Source organism: Eriocheir sinensis, chromosome 17, assembly GCF_024679095.1.
Source record: "Eriocheir sinensis breed Jianghai 21 chromosome 17, ASM2467909v1, whole genome shotgun sequence".
Taxonomy (NCBI): Eukaryota; Metazoa; Arthropoda; class Malacostraca; order Decapoda; family Varunidae; genus Eriocheir; species Eriocheir sinensis.
Window position 1 is genome coordinate 3,301,173 of NC_066525.1, and position 15,000 is coordinate 3,316,172.

The 15,000-nt window shown below is 43.8% G+C and overlaps 3 protein-coding genes across 4 annotated transcripts in view; 2 read left to right on the plus strand and 1 right to left on the minus strand.

The window, feature by feature from the left end:
• The window catches only part of LOC127000110 (uncharacterized), a 158,666-nt gene extending 153,472 nt beyond the window's left edge, over positions 1-5,194 (plus strand). The window contains exons 7-8 of the mRNA XM_050863528.1: positions 420-603; positions 2,911-5,194. Of these exons, the coding sequence (XP_050719485.1) occupies positions 420-523 (104 nt within the window). The 3' untranslated portion in view covers positions 524-603; positions 2,911-5,194. The remainder of the gene's footprint in view (positions 1-419; positions 604-2,910) is intronic.
• On the minus strand, positions 1,754-12,963 carry LOC126999779 (adenylosuccinate lyase-like). Its single transcript, XM_050862679.1, has 9 exons — positions 12,696-12,963; positions 10,312-10,515; positions 9,860-9,984; positions 8,703-8,860; positions 7,908-8,059; positions 7,330-7,547; positions 6,316-6,496; positions 5,202-5,378; positions 1,754-2,161 (listed from the first exon to the last, which is right to left on the minus strand). The coding sequence occupies exons 1-9, from the start codon at positions 12,837-12,839 to the stop codon at positions 2,075-2,077; spliced, it is 1,446 nt and encodes a 481-aa protein (XP_050718636.1). The 5' UTR covers positions 12,840-12,963; the 3' UTR covers positions 1,754-2,074.
• Positions 12,964-13,339: 376 nt separating this feature from the next.
• Positions 13,340-15,000, plus strand: part of LOC126999781 (uncharacterized) — a 2,794-nt gene continuing 1,133 nt past the window's right edge. The window contains exons 1-3 of one of the 2 annotated variants that reach the window (XM_050862693.1): positions 13,340-13,488; positions 13,794-14,031; positions 14,530-14,629. In XM_050862693.1, the coding sequence (XP_050718650.1) occupies positions 14,533-14,629 (97 nt within the window). In that variant the 5' untranslated portion in view covers positions 13,340-13,488; positions 13,794-14,031; positions 14,530-14,532. Of the gene's footprint in view, positions 13,489-13,793; positions 14,032-14,529; positions 14,630-15,000 lie in introns of those variants that run through there. The other variant, XM_050862692.1, reaches the window with a different exon arrangement.

Consider the following 15,000-nt stretch of genomic DNA (forward strand, 5'->3'; position numbering starts at 1 on the left):
CATAGGTCTCATTAGCGACACGTCAACATTGGATCTCTTGCAGTAATGAGCATAACTACCCCTCGTTAGCCATTTCCTCTCTCTTCCTTGTAACAGTTGGACTCATTTAACTAACTCACTCACTCAAGCAGTTTCGAAGTGGCGTCCAAACATCACATTAGCCGGTTCTCAACATCGGATCTCTCTTGCAATAATGAGCTTAACTACCCTACCATCACTAGCCTTTTTCATTCACTTCCTTAAATGACGAAGGCAACTATAAGAAAATGGGCGTCACGTGAAGAAAAACTGATGTAGACAAAAACCTAGAAATCGATGAAAAGTGACTTAGACAATTATTTTATGAGGATGACGATATGTGTTTGCCTCTGAGCTGCTTCCTTTACTGTAAAAAACATAACAGCCACATCTTCCCGCAGGATCTCGCCACGCAGAGAGCACCAGCAGGTCAGCCCACAGCCTCCGCCTCAGCCTGGCCGCCTCCCTGGGAACAGCCGCCCTCCTGGTGCTGCCGCTGCTGTAGCCCGCGCCTCCTCAGCACTGCCTTGTCCCTGCATTAGTCTTGAGTCTCGCTGTGTGTGTGTGTGTGTGCTGCCCTGTAAAGTAAGTACGAGTCCTGGTCCCATATTCTTGGATAGTTTCGGCTCACACAGTAACTATATATTTCCAAAGGTCACAAAGGTCATTAGTCTGGTTTTAGTAATTGTTTTCCACATTAATGGTCCTGGAAATACCCAAAACAGATAAGAGAGTGTAGCCCCGGCCCAAAACCTGTGAAAATACGGGATCGAACTCCATATTCCCAGATGCTTCAGGTCTCAACAGTTATTTCCAAAGACCATAAAGGATATTAATAAGTCTGATTCTCATGAGTGAATTTATATGTTCATGGTCCAGAAGCCTTTTCAAACTACGTACCACTATATAGACTCGAGACTACTCATGGAAATACTAACACCACAACCTCTATAAGGGCTGTATCATATGTGGGTGTGTAAGCCTTGATAGTGTCTGAGAATCTGTGTATTGGTTCTTTCTCATGTTGTACACTTGCTTAAAACTCAACTTATTTTATATTAGAGGAACTGTAAAAAAACATCAGTGGCTCAGGTGGTTGCTTATTTAGTTATTTAGTATTATTTATCTTTTAATCAAGAGTATACTAAGAAGAGGAAGTGGGAAGTGGGTTAGTGGTGAAGGCATAGGTGGGGGAAAAGGAAAGACCGTAGGAGTGTTCAGTTGTAGGTTCGTTAGTTGTTCTGGTGTAGTTATTGTTTATCAGGCACCTTATTTGTATACTCTGGGCATGATGGGTGTGTGTGTGTACAGCTCAGATGGCCTGGGTTCGATCCCTGGCACTTAGTGATCTGGACTTAACCTTGATTGAGGAAGAGGCTGTTCATGGATGGGCCTGACTTGTCCACTTGCTCCAGGTTTTAAGAGGCTGTATTCACTTGGTCCCCTGCTGTCATAATATATAGTTGCTTTTAAGGAGCAATGCAGTCATTATATTGTTTTATTTTAGTTTCTGTATCATTTTATTGTCATTCTCATCAGATATCCCAGAACTTTTAGGCAGGATAATATAATGGGAGGAGAAGTGTTAGGTGTAGTATTTTCAACTGTTCTTACACTTGAGCATCATAAGACATCTGTTTGAGGGCATTGTAGTTTTTTCAGTCCTATGAAATAACAGACATTGATGTACTTGTAGTTTGTCCCAATTTTCAACATGTCATTTAGTAATAGTCACTTTAATATTTGCTTGCAACATTTTATTATCAAAAGCATAAACATTTTGTAACATTTGAAGCATCAATATTTAGTAACATTTGTATTCCTGAAAGAAGGCACCTATGTATGGTGGTTGGGGGGAAGACTCCTTTTATGTGCCTGGGGGAGCTATGTGCCTGAGGGGTATGTCAACATCCTAAGGGGGGCACATCCTGTAGAGTCCTGTGTGAGAGAGAGAGAGAGAGAGAGAGAGACAGAGAGACAGAGAGACAGAGAGACAGAGACCTCCTCCTCTTCCTCCTCCCCCCCCTTCATGCCAGTGTCTTCCAGAAGTGGTGCACTAGACTGCCAGAGACACCGTCCCCTCCAGGCGCCCTTCATACTTTCTCAACACTGGCTCTACTTCAGCTTTCAGGAACTCTTCAACCTGCAAAAATGTTGAACAATGAATATATTGAATAATGGAGCCGTGCTGCCTTGCCCAGCCTCTGACGCCATCCCCTTGGGCACGTCCCTCTGAGAAAGTTGCCACCTGGGCAGCCATCTATCTATCTTGAGTAACTTGTGACAGGTCCTTCAGGGCTTGGTGAAGTGGTCATTTGAGGACAAGACTCCTGACATACCTCTCCTTCTCTCTCCTCAGAAGAGCTCTAGTATTGGATGACAGAGGCCTTCATTGGTCTAGATTCCCAGAAAGCCTGGCAATGGAAAAGAAGTGTGGGGAATACTACAGCTGTACGTGGCCTCGGTGCTAATCTCCATTACAATGGCCCTTGAATGTTGTGGGTAAGAACCCATTATCTCAAACACTGACCAGGTGTCCCAAGGTAATGGATCCTCATCCACCACAGGCTCAAGGGTTAATGTGACAGATGACCGTCCAGCCACGTGCAGCTATAACGTACGCTCCCAACTCTTCTTTGGTAGGAGTATGCCATGCATTGAGCATTAGTCTGTAGCTACCTTCTTTAGACATGACCATTGCTCATACCCTAGCAGCAGGTGTTCCCCTTGTTACTAACTTTAACATGTACAATGTGGAGAGGCCTCAAGCTGCTCTCCAATCAGTGAAAAGCTTACTAAAACAACTTCATCAACAGCACCCAGGAATTTTCATTACTAATCTACACTACCTATGTAATTAACCTGCACTAATCTAATCTCTAATATTCTCAGTTTTCAGATGAGGTAGGCAGTCTGTAGGAGGAACACCCCCCACGGCCGCCTGTATGTTGCAGCCGCTGATGTAAACAAGCTAACACTGGGACCAATCAACAAGCTACCCCATGCCAAGGCACTAACTAGATGACGTCATTCTTGGCGACAACCATTTGTACATCACCAAATTCTGGAATCAACACTTCCTTGGATGGAGGAGAGGGTCACGCAGCAGCACTCATCATTGTCTCGTGCTGTGTAGTGCAGAAGTCCCCATTACTCTTTATATAGTTGACGAGACTAAAGGCAATTCAACAAAAACCTAAACATCACAGCCCATGAGTATATGTAAAGAGTATAGTAATAAGGTCTTAAGAACCCAGGGCATCTTGTGCTGTGTAGTGCTGGACATCCCTACTACTCTCTGTATAATCCACAAGGCTAAAAGCAGTTCAACGAAAAACTAAACATCACAGCCCATAAGAATAGCATGCAAAGTAAAATATTAACTATAAGCCCCTAAAACCCCATTTGGCAAGGGGGGCACCTCTTCAGCTGAGTGGTAGAGCGGTGGCTTCTCATCCAGCGGGTCGCGGGTTGTTAATGATGGAAAACTAGTCCACCAATGTAGTGTGGGACTTGCTTTCCAACATTACTTAAATGACGTCACAAAACACGAGAAATTGATGTGGTCTGGAAAGGGTAAAATTGGGACTTGCAATGTCAACGATTGAACCCATGACCAGCCAAATGGGAAGCCTCCACTCTTCCACCCAGCTAAAGAGATGTCCTCCCAGCAAAGTGGATTCTCAAGGGGTTTTCTACATCGAGGGTCACTACCAGCGTTGCCAGATTGTCGTACTTAGCCTTTCATGTTTGCTGATTTCCAACTCAAAAGCTGTGTCCTCAACCCCAATAACTAGCTCCATGTACAGTTATTGTTAAACTGGTTGATTACTGGTGTCTTGGCAATAGTTATGGGTCAGGAACCGTTAAATACAGCACTCTGAGTACGATAATCTAGCAACGATGGTCACTACACAGTCAACTTCAACCCCAATAACTAGCTCCATGTACAGTTATTGTTAAACTGGTTGATTACTGGTGTCTTGGCAATAGTTATGGGTCAGGAACCGGTAAATACAGTACTCTGAGTACGATAATCTAGCAACGATGGTCACTACACAGTCAACTTCAACACCACTACACAGCATAGACCACTGCAGCTCCTCAACATTCTCCTCCATCCAAGGGGCTTCCAACACCTCCGATTGATAACTTCTGACCATTGTTGTGAAGCCATGGAAACATATAATGATGTGAACATATCTTAAAGGACTTATCGAGAAGCACTTGGCTCCTAATTTGGTTTAATAGTCGACAAATTACTTATAAGGTAGGAGCAACTGTGCTATAAAGTTCCTGTCAAATTGGTTGGGTAAATACTTGGTTTGTTATGACCTGGTCACTGATTCTGCCGAGGCACTGAATGTAAACTAACTAACCATCTTTTTGTGATTTAGACTTAGCTCTGGGAGGGTCATTCTTAGTGTTTGGGTTATGTGTGTATGTGTGAGTGTGTGCGTGAGTGTGTACAACTCCTATAGACTCCTCAATGTAATATATATGTATCAAAGAAGATGTGGAGTTTGAATTTTAACCTTAAGCGATACCACCTACCCAATGACTGCTACCCCACCCCATCCAAAGAAGATGTGGAGTTTGAATTTTAACCTTAAGCGATACCACCTACCCAATGATTGCTACACCCCCCTACCCCATCCCATTGCCCTCCCTGACATTTGAGGACACACTTACATTGGGCTCTGTGTGCTAAAAATGGAAGCAAGAAGTGATGTGGCTCCTGTACATTATAAGAGGCTAAAGTCAAATGAGTACCTTTGCTATGAATAAATTTTGCACTGACAACTAAATCATAAAAGATCTCAAAAAGGTCTAAATCTAAAGAGTAAAAACTTAACTATGTATAGAAAATAAACCTTACCTATAATATAATCAATTAATACATCATAATAAAAATAACATGAAACTATATTGTCTCGAAAAAGGTCTTAATTATGCCCATTGAAAGAGGAACAACACTCCAATCAGCTGAGCCTCTGGAAGTGAATACAAGCTGAGCAAGATACAAGTTACAAGGCTTCTTTGGTGGGACAAGGATATTATGTGTACTTGCTAACCTCCCTGACCGCTGAAACGATGCTAACCTCCCTGACCGCTGAAACGAGCACTAAAGACGCTCACGTGATCTGTAAACTTCCATACATAACACACGAGTATCCACCCACCTGCTGAGGCGCCCGGCCGATGAAGGTGGCAGGGTCCAAGAGGGCGTCCAGCTGGCTGTGTATCGGACTGAAGTAAGGAGAAGCTCGGATCCTCTCCACCAGGTCGTTTTCCTCGCCTTCCTGCTTCACCTTATTGGCTGCGGCCTGACTCAGCACACGCACCTCCTCGTGGCACTCCTGAAGGTGGAAACACTTGGTAGGAAGGAAGATGGAGGAGCTAAGGAGGCAGAACACCAGCACCCTCGTAAAGTAATTCCTCGGCAGTCTCTAGATATTTGGCTGAATCAATTTTTCATCATGTGACGCACTTTTTGCTATGGTTGCCTTTGTCATTCTAGGGTGTGAGTGTTCTGAAATTCACCTAAACCTTTCTGCCTGATTCACAAGTTGCCTGGAAATTAACGTTTTTACCAACAACTTGGGAAAAAAATTATTTGGGTAGTTTGTTAAAAAAGGTGACTTAGGTTAATTACAGGATCATTAGGTAGTAGTGGTGGTGGTAGTAGATTAAGATATTAGGATTGGAGAGATACATAAGCAAAGATTTAGCTGTAACAGTGTCCTAACATCCTTGCAAAACTCTAATTTCATCTTTCCACATGATTTTTGTCTATCGTGACTTCAGTAGCTTTTGGTTTACCACGGTTACACTGCTTATCCATTTGTTAAGGGGCTATTACACTGGGCAAATTTTCCGTGGATCTTCAGTCAAGCCACGATTTCCGCTAGCGTGGTTCTCATTTGTTTCTTGTTATTGCTGCTGATGATGATGGTGAGTAATACCGTCATCCTTCAGTGAGATCTACCGTAGCTGTGGAAGATCGTGGACACATCAGAAAACCACGGAAATATGAGAACCACGCCAGCGGAAATCGTGGTTTGACTGAAGATCCACGGAAAATTTGCCCAGTGTAATAGTCCCTTTACCAATCCCATCCGCACTCCGCCATGAAGCAGTGATGCCAATAATAGGGTCATAACATCCTTAACTAACATAACTAACATCCTTGCAAAACTAAATTCATCTTTCCCCATGATTCTTCAACAACTTCTGGGTTACCGATGCTACTCTGCTTGTCCATTCAATACCAATCCCACACACACTCCTCCTGACCTGCCTGTTGCCCCCTGCCTTGACCATGGCCATGATGATGTTCTCCGAGGCCATGAAGGGCAGCTCCTGGGAGATGTGGCGCTGGATCACCTTGGGGTACACCACGAGGCCCTCCCCAATGTTTTGCAGGGTGGTGAGCACGCTGTCGGTTGTCAGGAAGGACTCGGCCAAGCTGATGCGCCTGGGAAGAGCATGCGGTGTGTTGGTGCATGAATGTAGCTCTCACTGAGTATGATAAAGTTTAAGGAATGATATGATAAAATGTGATGAAATGCAGAGTGTATCAAGACTCCTCTCCACCTGAAATTGACCTTTCTTTTGGCTACTCTTTACTTTTGTCTATTATGGGAGCAGCGACCTTTTTTTTTCTTCTTTTTTTTTTTCACTTTTTGTTGCCCTTCAGCCGTCTCCTTAGTTGTAAAAAAAAAAAAAAAAAAAAAAAGGATTACATTGTGAGTGTGGTCCTGTTAAGTTACACAGATAAGAGGAATTAGATAAAGCTCATATATTACATTCTTACAGCAGTAGAAGCAGCTCAAGGGCTATAAAAACATTAAACAAAAGAGAACCCCAAGCACTGCTCCAGCCAAAAGATGTCAGGTTCAGTTGGAATAGTGTTTTGATACCTTGGTCTTGAAGGAGTTAAAATCTTAGGCAGAAGGAAATACGGACAAAAAACGGCCCTTCTGGAGGTTACTGGAGTTTACTTTTTACGTTTGTGGGAGCGGCGAGCAGCAGGCTCTTTTTTTTTTTTTTTTTTTTTTTTTATCCTTTTGTTGCCCTTGAGCTGTATTGTATCCTTTGAAAAAAAAAAAAAATAAATAAAAAAAATGAATGAATGAAAGAATGAAGGTGCTGGTTCACTTTTGCATAACGAGTTTGGACAGCATGAGGATAAGCTAGGGAAGAAAATTCACATGCAGCAGGCCCTTCCATCTCTGGCTGTAGGAAAGGAGGCTACACAACGATGACGACGACGATGATGATGATGATGAGCAATTTCCTGAAGCTCACCTGTTGGCACTGTCATCAAGGGTGCGCTCCATCCACTGGGTGGCGGCCGTGTTCAGGGCATTGGCGGGGAGGGACATGAGGAAGCGGGCCAGGGCACAACACCTCTCGCTCCTCATGGGGTTGCGTTTGTAGGGCATGGCACTTGAACCTATCTGGCTGGTCTCGAAAGGCTCTTCAATCTCCTTCATGCTGGCCAGGAGTCGGATGTCTGTACAGATCTGAAGAGCAGCACATTGCCATTATGAGAAAGGGTAGACTGAGGTGATTTGGGAACAATGAGAGGAAGGATTTGGGTAGCAGTAAGGAAAGTGACACAGTGGCAGTAGTTGAGGAAGGAGCCAGTAGAAGCACAGCACAGAAGACTGGTGAAGTAAGTTATTATCATTATCACTGACAGCCGTGAAAGGGTACCAAGGAAAACATAATTGACAGACCCAAAACGAATCCCCTCAAAGAGCATATACATGAATAAGAAAACAAACCCTGAGTAACATAAGGAAAAATATAAAAAAGGGAGAACAAAAACAATATCTAATGCGTTAACAGGTAGGTGCTTTCAAACAGTCACCTCCTCCTACCTTATGAGCGGAGGCCCCGAGGGAAGCCAGGACATTGAGGCACTCCACATCCACTTTACGGGTGTAGGTTTGTCCGCACACGGGGTACGACTTCTGGAACCCGGCCAGCTGCGTCACTCGCTCATCCAGCCTCTTCACCTTCTCCTCGTTCCCTGCAATGCATCCTCCTCATTCAAATTTGCTTGTATAAGTGTGTATTTATCTAGTTTTAGTTTTACAGGGCCTGGGCTTACGCTTGTATGGTCCCGTCTCCATATCTGTATTTGTCCAGTTTTTTCTTAAAGTTGTGCACACTCTTTGCCGATACTACTTGTGTGTGTGTGTGTCTTAGTCTCTGCCTCCTTAGTACAAGCCATAACTATACAATCTTGAACTTCCCCTAACAAAATCTATATACAGGCTTCCACCCTATACAAACAGGTTCAGTCAATCAATAGGGGCATACGCCAGGGAGCACATTGCCTCACCCACCCTATGACACCCTAAATACTTCATGGTAAGATCCATCAACTTGCTCAAGCCATAAGCTAAGTGGGCATCCCCTTGGCCTCCTCCACTCAGGATTGATGGGAGCACAAGCAAATCGATCCATATTTTTGTCCTGCACAGCTATCAATAACATCATAAACTCGTGTTGAGCGAGTTTATAAAACCATGGGCCGAGCCAATCCACTTAATCACTCAGGAGAACAATTATAACAATCTTCATATACATATAAGCAAGATCCCTAAACATACAAGCATACATACACATCACACACATTAAAGAATTCAATGGAAGCCACTCGGGTTCACCTTCGAACAGCTGCAGGAAGGACGCCTGTGTGCCAGTGGTTCCCTTCACACCACGGAACCTCAGGTCATCTCGGGCCCTCTCCAGCGCCCTCTCATCCATCAACAGTTCCTGCACCCACAGGCTGGCCCGCTTACCCACGGTGGTCAGCTGAGCCGGCCTAAGGAGCAACACATTTACTACTGCACCAACATCATAATCACAGGCAAAGGCTATGGGCCAGTTCGACAGTCCAACACACATTCATTGTAAGCGCCCACACCAAACTATATTCTCCACAATCATCCGTTATTCCTTCTCAACACCAGATACTAAAAAGATTTCCTGTGTGGCTTCCTAAAATTTCCTCCTTTTTATATCAACGCCAAACACTGTACGAGGAATTTTTGATGTATTATGTGTTTGGAGGGGGAGCTTACAAACTTGCGGTACTGGACTGTGAAATTGGCCCTTAGTGTGGCTGAGAGGTGGGTGGGTGTTCCTTTTGGTGTTTTAACCGGGTAGCGGCGATGGGCCAAATTTGTGGCTTTACCGTGTAGCAGCGACGAGCCAAATTAGATGATGCATAAACTGATCACAAATACATTGATATATATTATGAAATGGTTTGCATGAGTGGTGATTTTTTTTCATTTTTCTCGCTTAGAGGGGCCTTTGAGAAACATGATCCCCGCAGCTACCGGGTTAAAAGTGCCGTTATTGTTGAGAGTTGTGAGTTTCATGCCATGGTATCATACATTAATGGTTCTTTAGCAGGAAGCAAATGTGGTCTTTCTTAATGTACAGACATACCCAGTGGTCATAGAGTGGAATAAAGATAAAAGGAAAAGCATACAATATCTAATAACGTGAACAGTTACATAGAGCACTCCAGTTGTAACCTTTGGCTAAATTCACCAGAGCAGTTTATTCACCCACTAAAATTTGTACTGACATGGAGTGATGTGTACAGACTGGTCAGCACACCCTACAGAGCTTAAGTTTCCCTTTGAGGTTACTGGCAGCCAAGGTCACCTGCTCCACAAGTGTCATGAAGTGCTGCCCCTCATAGTCATAGTAATAGTAATGACAAGACCAAGACTACATTGCTGGTAAGTACCCACTCTGTTATGAACAATTACCAACAACTCAAGACAGCTTCACACCGTCAAACCCTTACTGTAGGTGGGTGAAGCCGAGCGTTGGTAGGTCCTTGTACTCCTCGGCAAACTTGGAGAACCGCTGGATGCACCGAGCCACCTTGGGCAGCAGGATGTCAAGACCGTCTCGCAGAAGAATCAGATCCTGCAAAGAAAAAAAAATCAGATCCTGCAGCTATCTATCAATAAATATCTAGCAAGTAAAAAAAAACTACTTTGAGGTGATGTTGAATTCTCTTCCTAACATGGACAGTCTTTCCCCCAATGTAATAATATGTGGCTCCAAGGTGGATCTCCCTCTCTCCTTATCCCTCTTCCCCCTCTCACCATATTGTCTCCCCCTCTCTCTCATCCTCACACTCTCCCTCTCCCTATCTCATCATATTGTCCCCTCTTTCTCTTTTCCCCCTCTCCCCAATTTACCATATTGTCCTCCTCTTCCCTCTCCTCTGTCCCCCTCTCCCTGACTCACCGTATTGTCCCCCACATAGCAGGAGGTGGCCCCCAGGTGGATGATGGGTGCGGCCATTGGACAGGCGGCAGCGAAGGTCCGAACATGGGCCATCACATCATGCCGCGTCTCCCTCTCCTCCTTGGCGGCACGCTCGTAGTCTATCATGTCCTGGAAGGCCTCCATCTCCTTTATCTGCCCCTCCGATATTGGCAGTCCCAGTTCCTGTTGATGGATGGAGGAGTTTATCACTGAGCTTATTTACTGGCAGCCGAGGTCATATCCAAGAATGTCATAGAGTGCTGCCTCTCAAATTAGAGTACCGTACAAGTAATTTTTTTCTTTTTTACAACAAAGGAGACGGCTCAAGGGTAACAAAGAGAGTGAAAAAAAAAGTCCGCTACTCAACGCTCCCATAATAGACAAAAGTGAGTGGCCAAAAGAGGTACCAGCTATGACAACCAAAACTGTATCGTACATTGCTGGTAAATAGCCACTCCATCACTAATAATTACCGACAACTAACGTAATCACAATATCTGCCCAAGCTTATGATCATGAGAACTCACAAACTTCAGAGGCACAAAGCTACATTCAATCTTTATACAATAGCGACAACAGGAAGTAAGAGATGCTTTGTCATGGTTCTTTCAACCCTTAAGGACACTGACAACACCACACCCTGATTGTGAACTGTACCCCAATGGTTAATGGGGTAAATTTATGTCTTTTTACCCCAATGTTCAGTGAGGTAAAATGATGTCTTTTTTTACCCCAGTGAACATTAGGGTACAGCACACAATCGGGGATCATTGGTAAAATTTTAGAAGTACACCCGACAGGCCGTCAACCACCAGTGATAACAACCAGCGACACAGTGAAGCATATCATATACTCGTCATAAACAATCACATCTAACCTAACCTGACCAATCTGAACTAAATCTAACCTTACATGACCTGACCAATCTGAACTAAAACTAAACTAGCCTGATCTGACCAATCCAAAATCTAACCTAACCTGACCTGACCAAGCTAAACTAAATCTAACCTAACCTAACCTGACCTGACCAAGCTAAACTAAATCTAACCTAACCTGACCTGACCAAGCTAAACTAAATCTAACCTAACCTGACCTGACCAAGCTAACCTAACCTGACCTAAACAAGCAGACTAAATCTAACCTAACCTAATCTGACCCGACCAAGCTAACTAAATCTAACCTAACCTAACCTAACCTAACATGACCAAGCTAAACTCAATCGAACATGACCTTACTCGACCTGTGCCCTGCTGTCAAAATACAACAAAACAAAAATAAAGCATCGAGTAGGACATATATAGCACAAAGGAGTCGTTCGCAGCGGGCCGGGTGTGATTCTGAAGAAAAAAAAAATAACGATTCCATGTGGCAAAAAAAAAGAAGCATTGAGTGAAGACCAAAAACCAGTAAGCGGGATTTTTGTTTTATATCTTTTTTGTTGCCTTGAGTTGCTGTGTGCTCTGTAAAAAAAAAAAAAAGACCAAAAAGAGTTAGTGGGATTTTTTTTCTTATATACATGTTTTTGTTGCCCTCAAGTTGCTGTCTGTGCTGTAAAATAAATAAATAAATAAATAAAGTATAAATAACCAGGAAACTTGTATCAGACAGGAAAGAAGGAAGAGAGAGGGAAACGAAGGAAGGAAGGAAGGAAGGAAGGAAGGAAGGAAGGAAAACGAAAAAGTGAGGCTCAAAGGACAAGGACACGAAGAATATAAGGACAAAAAAAAACAAAAAAACGAGAATAACCAGGAAACTTGTATCAGACAGGAAAGAAGGAAGAGAGAGGGAAACGAAGGAAGGAAGGAAGGAAAGAAGGAAGGAAGGAAAACGAAAAAGTTAGGCTCAAAGGACAAGGACACGAAGAATATAAGGACAAAAAAAAAAAAAAAAGAGAATAACCAGGAAACGTGTATCAGACAGGAAAGAAGGAAGAGAGGGGGAAACGAAGGAAGGAAGGAAGGAAAGAAGGAAAAAGTTAGGCTCAAAGGACAAGGACACGAAGAATATAAGGACAAAAAAAAAAAAAAACGAGAATAACCAGGAAACGTGTATCAGACAGGAAAGAAGGAAGAGAGAGGGAAACGAAGGAAGGAAGGAAGGAAAGAAGGAAAAAGTTAGGCTCAAAGGACAAGGACACGAAGATAAGAATATAAGGACAAAAAAAAAAACGAGAATAACCAGGAAACGTGTATCAGACAGGAAAGAAGGAAGAGAGAGGGAAACGAAGGAAGGAAGGAAGGAAAGAAGGAAGAGAGAGGGAAACGAAGGAAGGAAGGAAGGAAAACGAAAAAGTGAAGCTCAAAGGACAAGGACACGGAAACAGGAATAAAATGACAAAAAAAAGACAAAATCCACATCCTCACCTGTTCTGCCTTGGCCAACAGGATCCATAACTTCCTCCAGGTGCTAAACTTCTTGGCGTCACTGAAGTTATACGCCATTTCCTTGGAGGCATATCTCGAGGCCAGTGGGGTGATGTACTGGTCGTGGAGGGAAGTGGAAGCCATTGCAGTGGAGTAAATGGCCCGGAAAATGGTTTAAAAGGCCTGAAATAAGAGAAATAGGAGACGCCAGACACGTCCTCCCTCTATGCGATCAGCTGATGGTCTGCCTCTTGAGCTTGATCCTGATGTCACAGATCTTGCATATATCATTTACAGGCTCTAAAACTGCAGTACAAGCCCTAATATCGACCCATAATTAAAGTTAGCGTTATTATAGTTAAGTCTTGGTGTCTTTGAAGTAATAGTTATGCGTCAAAAGCCGGAAAATAGAATATATGTTAAGTACTTTACGAGAAGTGTGGATTATTAGCGGGTTTTAACTTATGTGGGTTCTAAATGCTTGTTTATTTGTACTATTTAGTGTTTGAAGCTCCCAAGTGGTTGATATGATGCAGCGAGTGATAGTGGAGTTGTCAGGGGGAGTTGACGAGGGTGGCGCGTGACGAGTGATCAGCTGATTGGTGGAGCACGTGCTTTCGATCTCTCTCTCTCTCTCTCTCTCTCTCTCTCTCTCTCTCTCTCTCTCTCTTATGCTACTACTACTATACAACTACGACCGCTACTACTACTGCTACTACTACTAATTACTATAAAAATACCATTACCACTAAAACTACTACTACAACTGCTTCTAAACTTCAAAACTTCAAAGGTAAATGTTTTTTTTCTTTTCTACGATGCGTTCAACTGAGTGAGATCATTATCATCATCATCATCATCATCAATCATTATTATTATTAGACATAAACTGACTGAAGGAGGGTCTTCCCCGTTTACTCCAAATCTGTCTATCTGTCTATCTATCGATTTAGCTATCTGTCTATTATATCTATGTATCTCTCTCTCTCTCTCTCTCTCTCTCTCTCTCTCTCTCTCTCTCTCTCTCTCTCTCTCTCTCTCTCTCTCAAAACAGGTATTACCAGTACATAATCTCAGGCGAACGTTTTCTGCTTGTAGGAAAAAGATACGGGAATACCCGGAACATTGTACCTTTCCGAGAAGCATACCCAAGGAGGAAGAGCCTACCTCACCGCTTCATAGGTTCCCCCCGGCCAGACAAGCACTCAGTCGCTCAAAGCCCGTGCCGCCAAGACGAAGGAAGGAGCAGCGCAGGACTCTCTTAATCCTGCAGCAGTGAACGGAAGGAACCCTGCGCCTGAGTCCTTCACTCGCTTGGCAGTCACGACGAAGTAAGGTTTGACGTGCAGTGTTTCGGCGTGTGTAGCCAATAGGACTTCATATTAGTTCATGTTAACCCTATAGTGTGCTTCCTCGTTTAATCTGTCCTTGGCAAGCATTGCAAGGACGTTGTAGGTTGGGGGCACTCGGTTTAGCTACGCGTGGCCTCGGTGATCATCTCCGTATCCTTCAGGACTTCATATCAGTTCCTGTTAAACTTGTAGTGTGCATCCTCATTGAATCTGTCCTTGGCAAGCATTGGAAGGTCACGGAAGGTTTGGGGCATTTCCTATAGCCACGCGTGGCCTCGGTGCTCATTTCCGACGCACTGCCCCGCGAGCCTGTGGTGGGTAGTAATTCATTGCCACAAGATAACAACAACTATCACATCTTCACAACCCCGTGTTACAACCAGCCACGTAGCGGAGTGTAGCACAACGAGACGCTTTCCTTAAACTGGATGGTACTGTACGGTGCGTTGGGCGATGTAACAGTGACTCTTTCATTCTTTTAGGCCATGAAGGTCACCGGGTGGACGTCCGTGATGACGGTGGTGCTGATGGCGCTGGTGCTGGTGCTGAGGCCGTCCATCACAGGGGCAGAGGCTGGCAACAGTAAGTGTGCGCTGCTATGATTATGAAGGAGTTATGGACAGAGTATTGCTGTTTTGATGATAAACTTGCAACAACGCCATTCTTGCCATATATATAGCGGCATGGTGCCATTATGTGGGGATACCTGATGCAACAATGCCAGACTTGTTCTCTTTTACCGCCTGTTTTGCTTTGTTCTGTTCACCTTGCAAACACAGCATTCTTTCTAGTCAGTGTTCAGTTCAGTTCAAGGTCGGGAGTTTCACCTTTGTAACGGCACTCCTTAATGTATTCCTTCACTGTCTTCATTAAGTCAGAACACCAATGTCTGAGGGCGAACTCTTCTCTACAGTCTGTGTTTTTGTTGTTTGTTAATCTTGCAAAAACATTCT

Coding starts and splice junctions, on each gene's coding strand:
- LOC126999779 (XM_050862679.1), bottom strand. CDS start 12,839: ATGGCTTCCACTTCCCTCCACGACCAGTACATCACCCCACTGGCCTCG. Junction 9,985..10,311: donor GCTATGTGGGGGACAATACG/GTGAGTCAGGGA, acceptor TTTTCTTTGCAG/GATCTGATTCTTCTGCGAGA. Junction 2,162..5,201: donor TCGGCCGGGCGCCTCAGCAG/GTGGGTGGATAC, acceptor ACATTTTTGCAG/GTTGAAGAGTTCCTGAAAGC.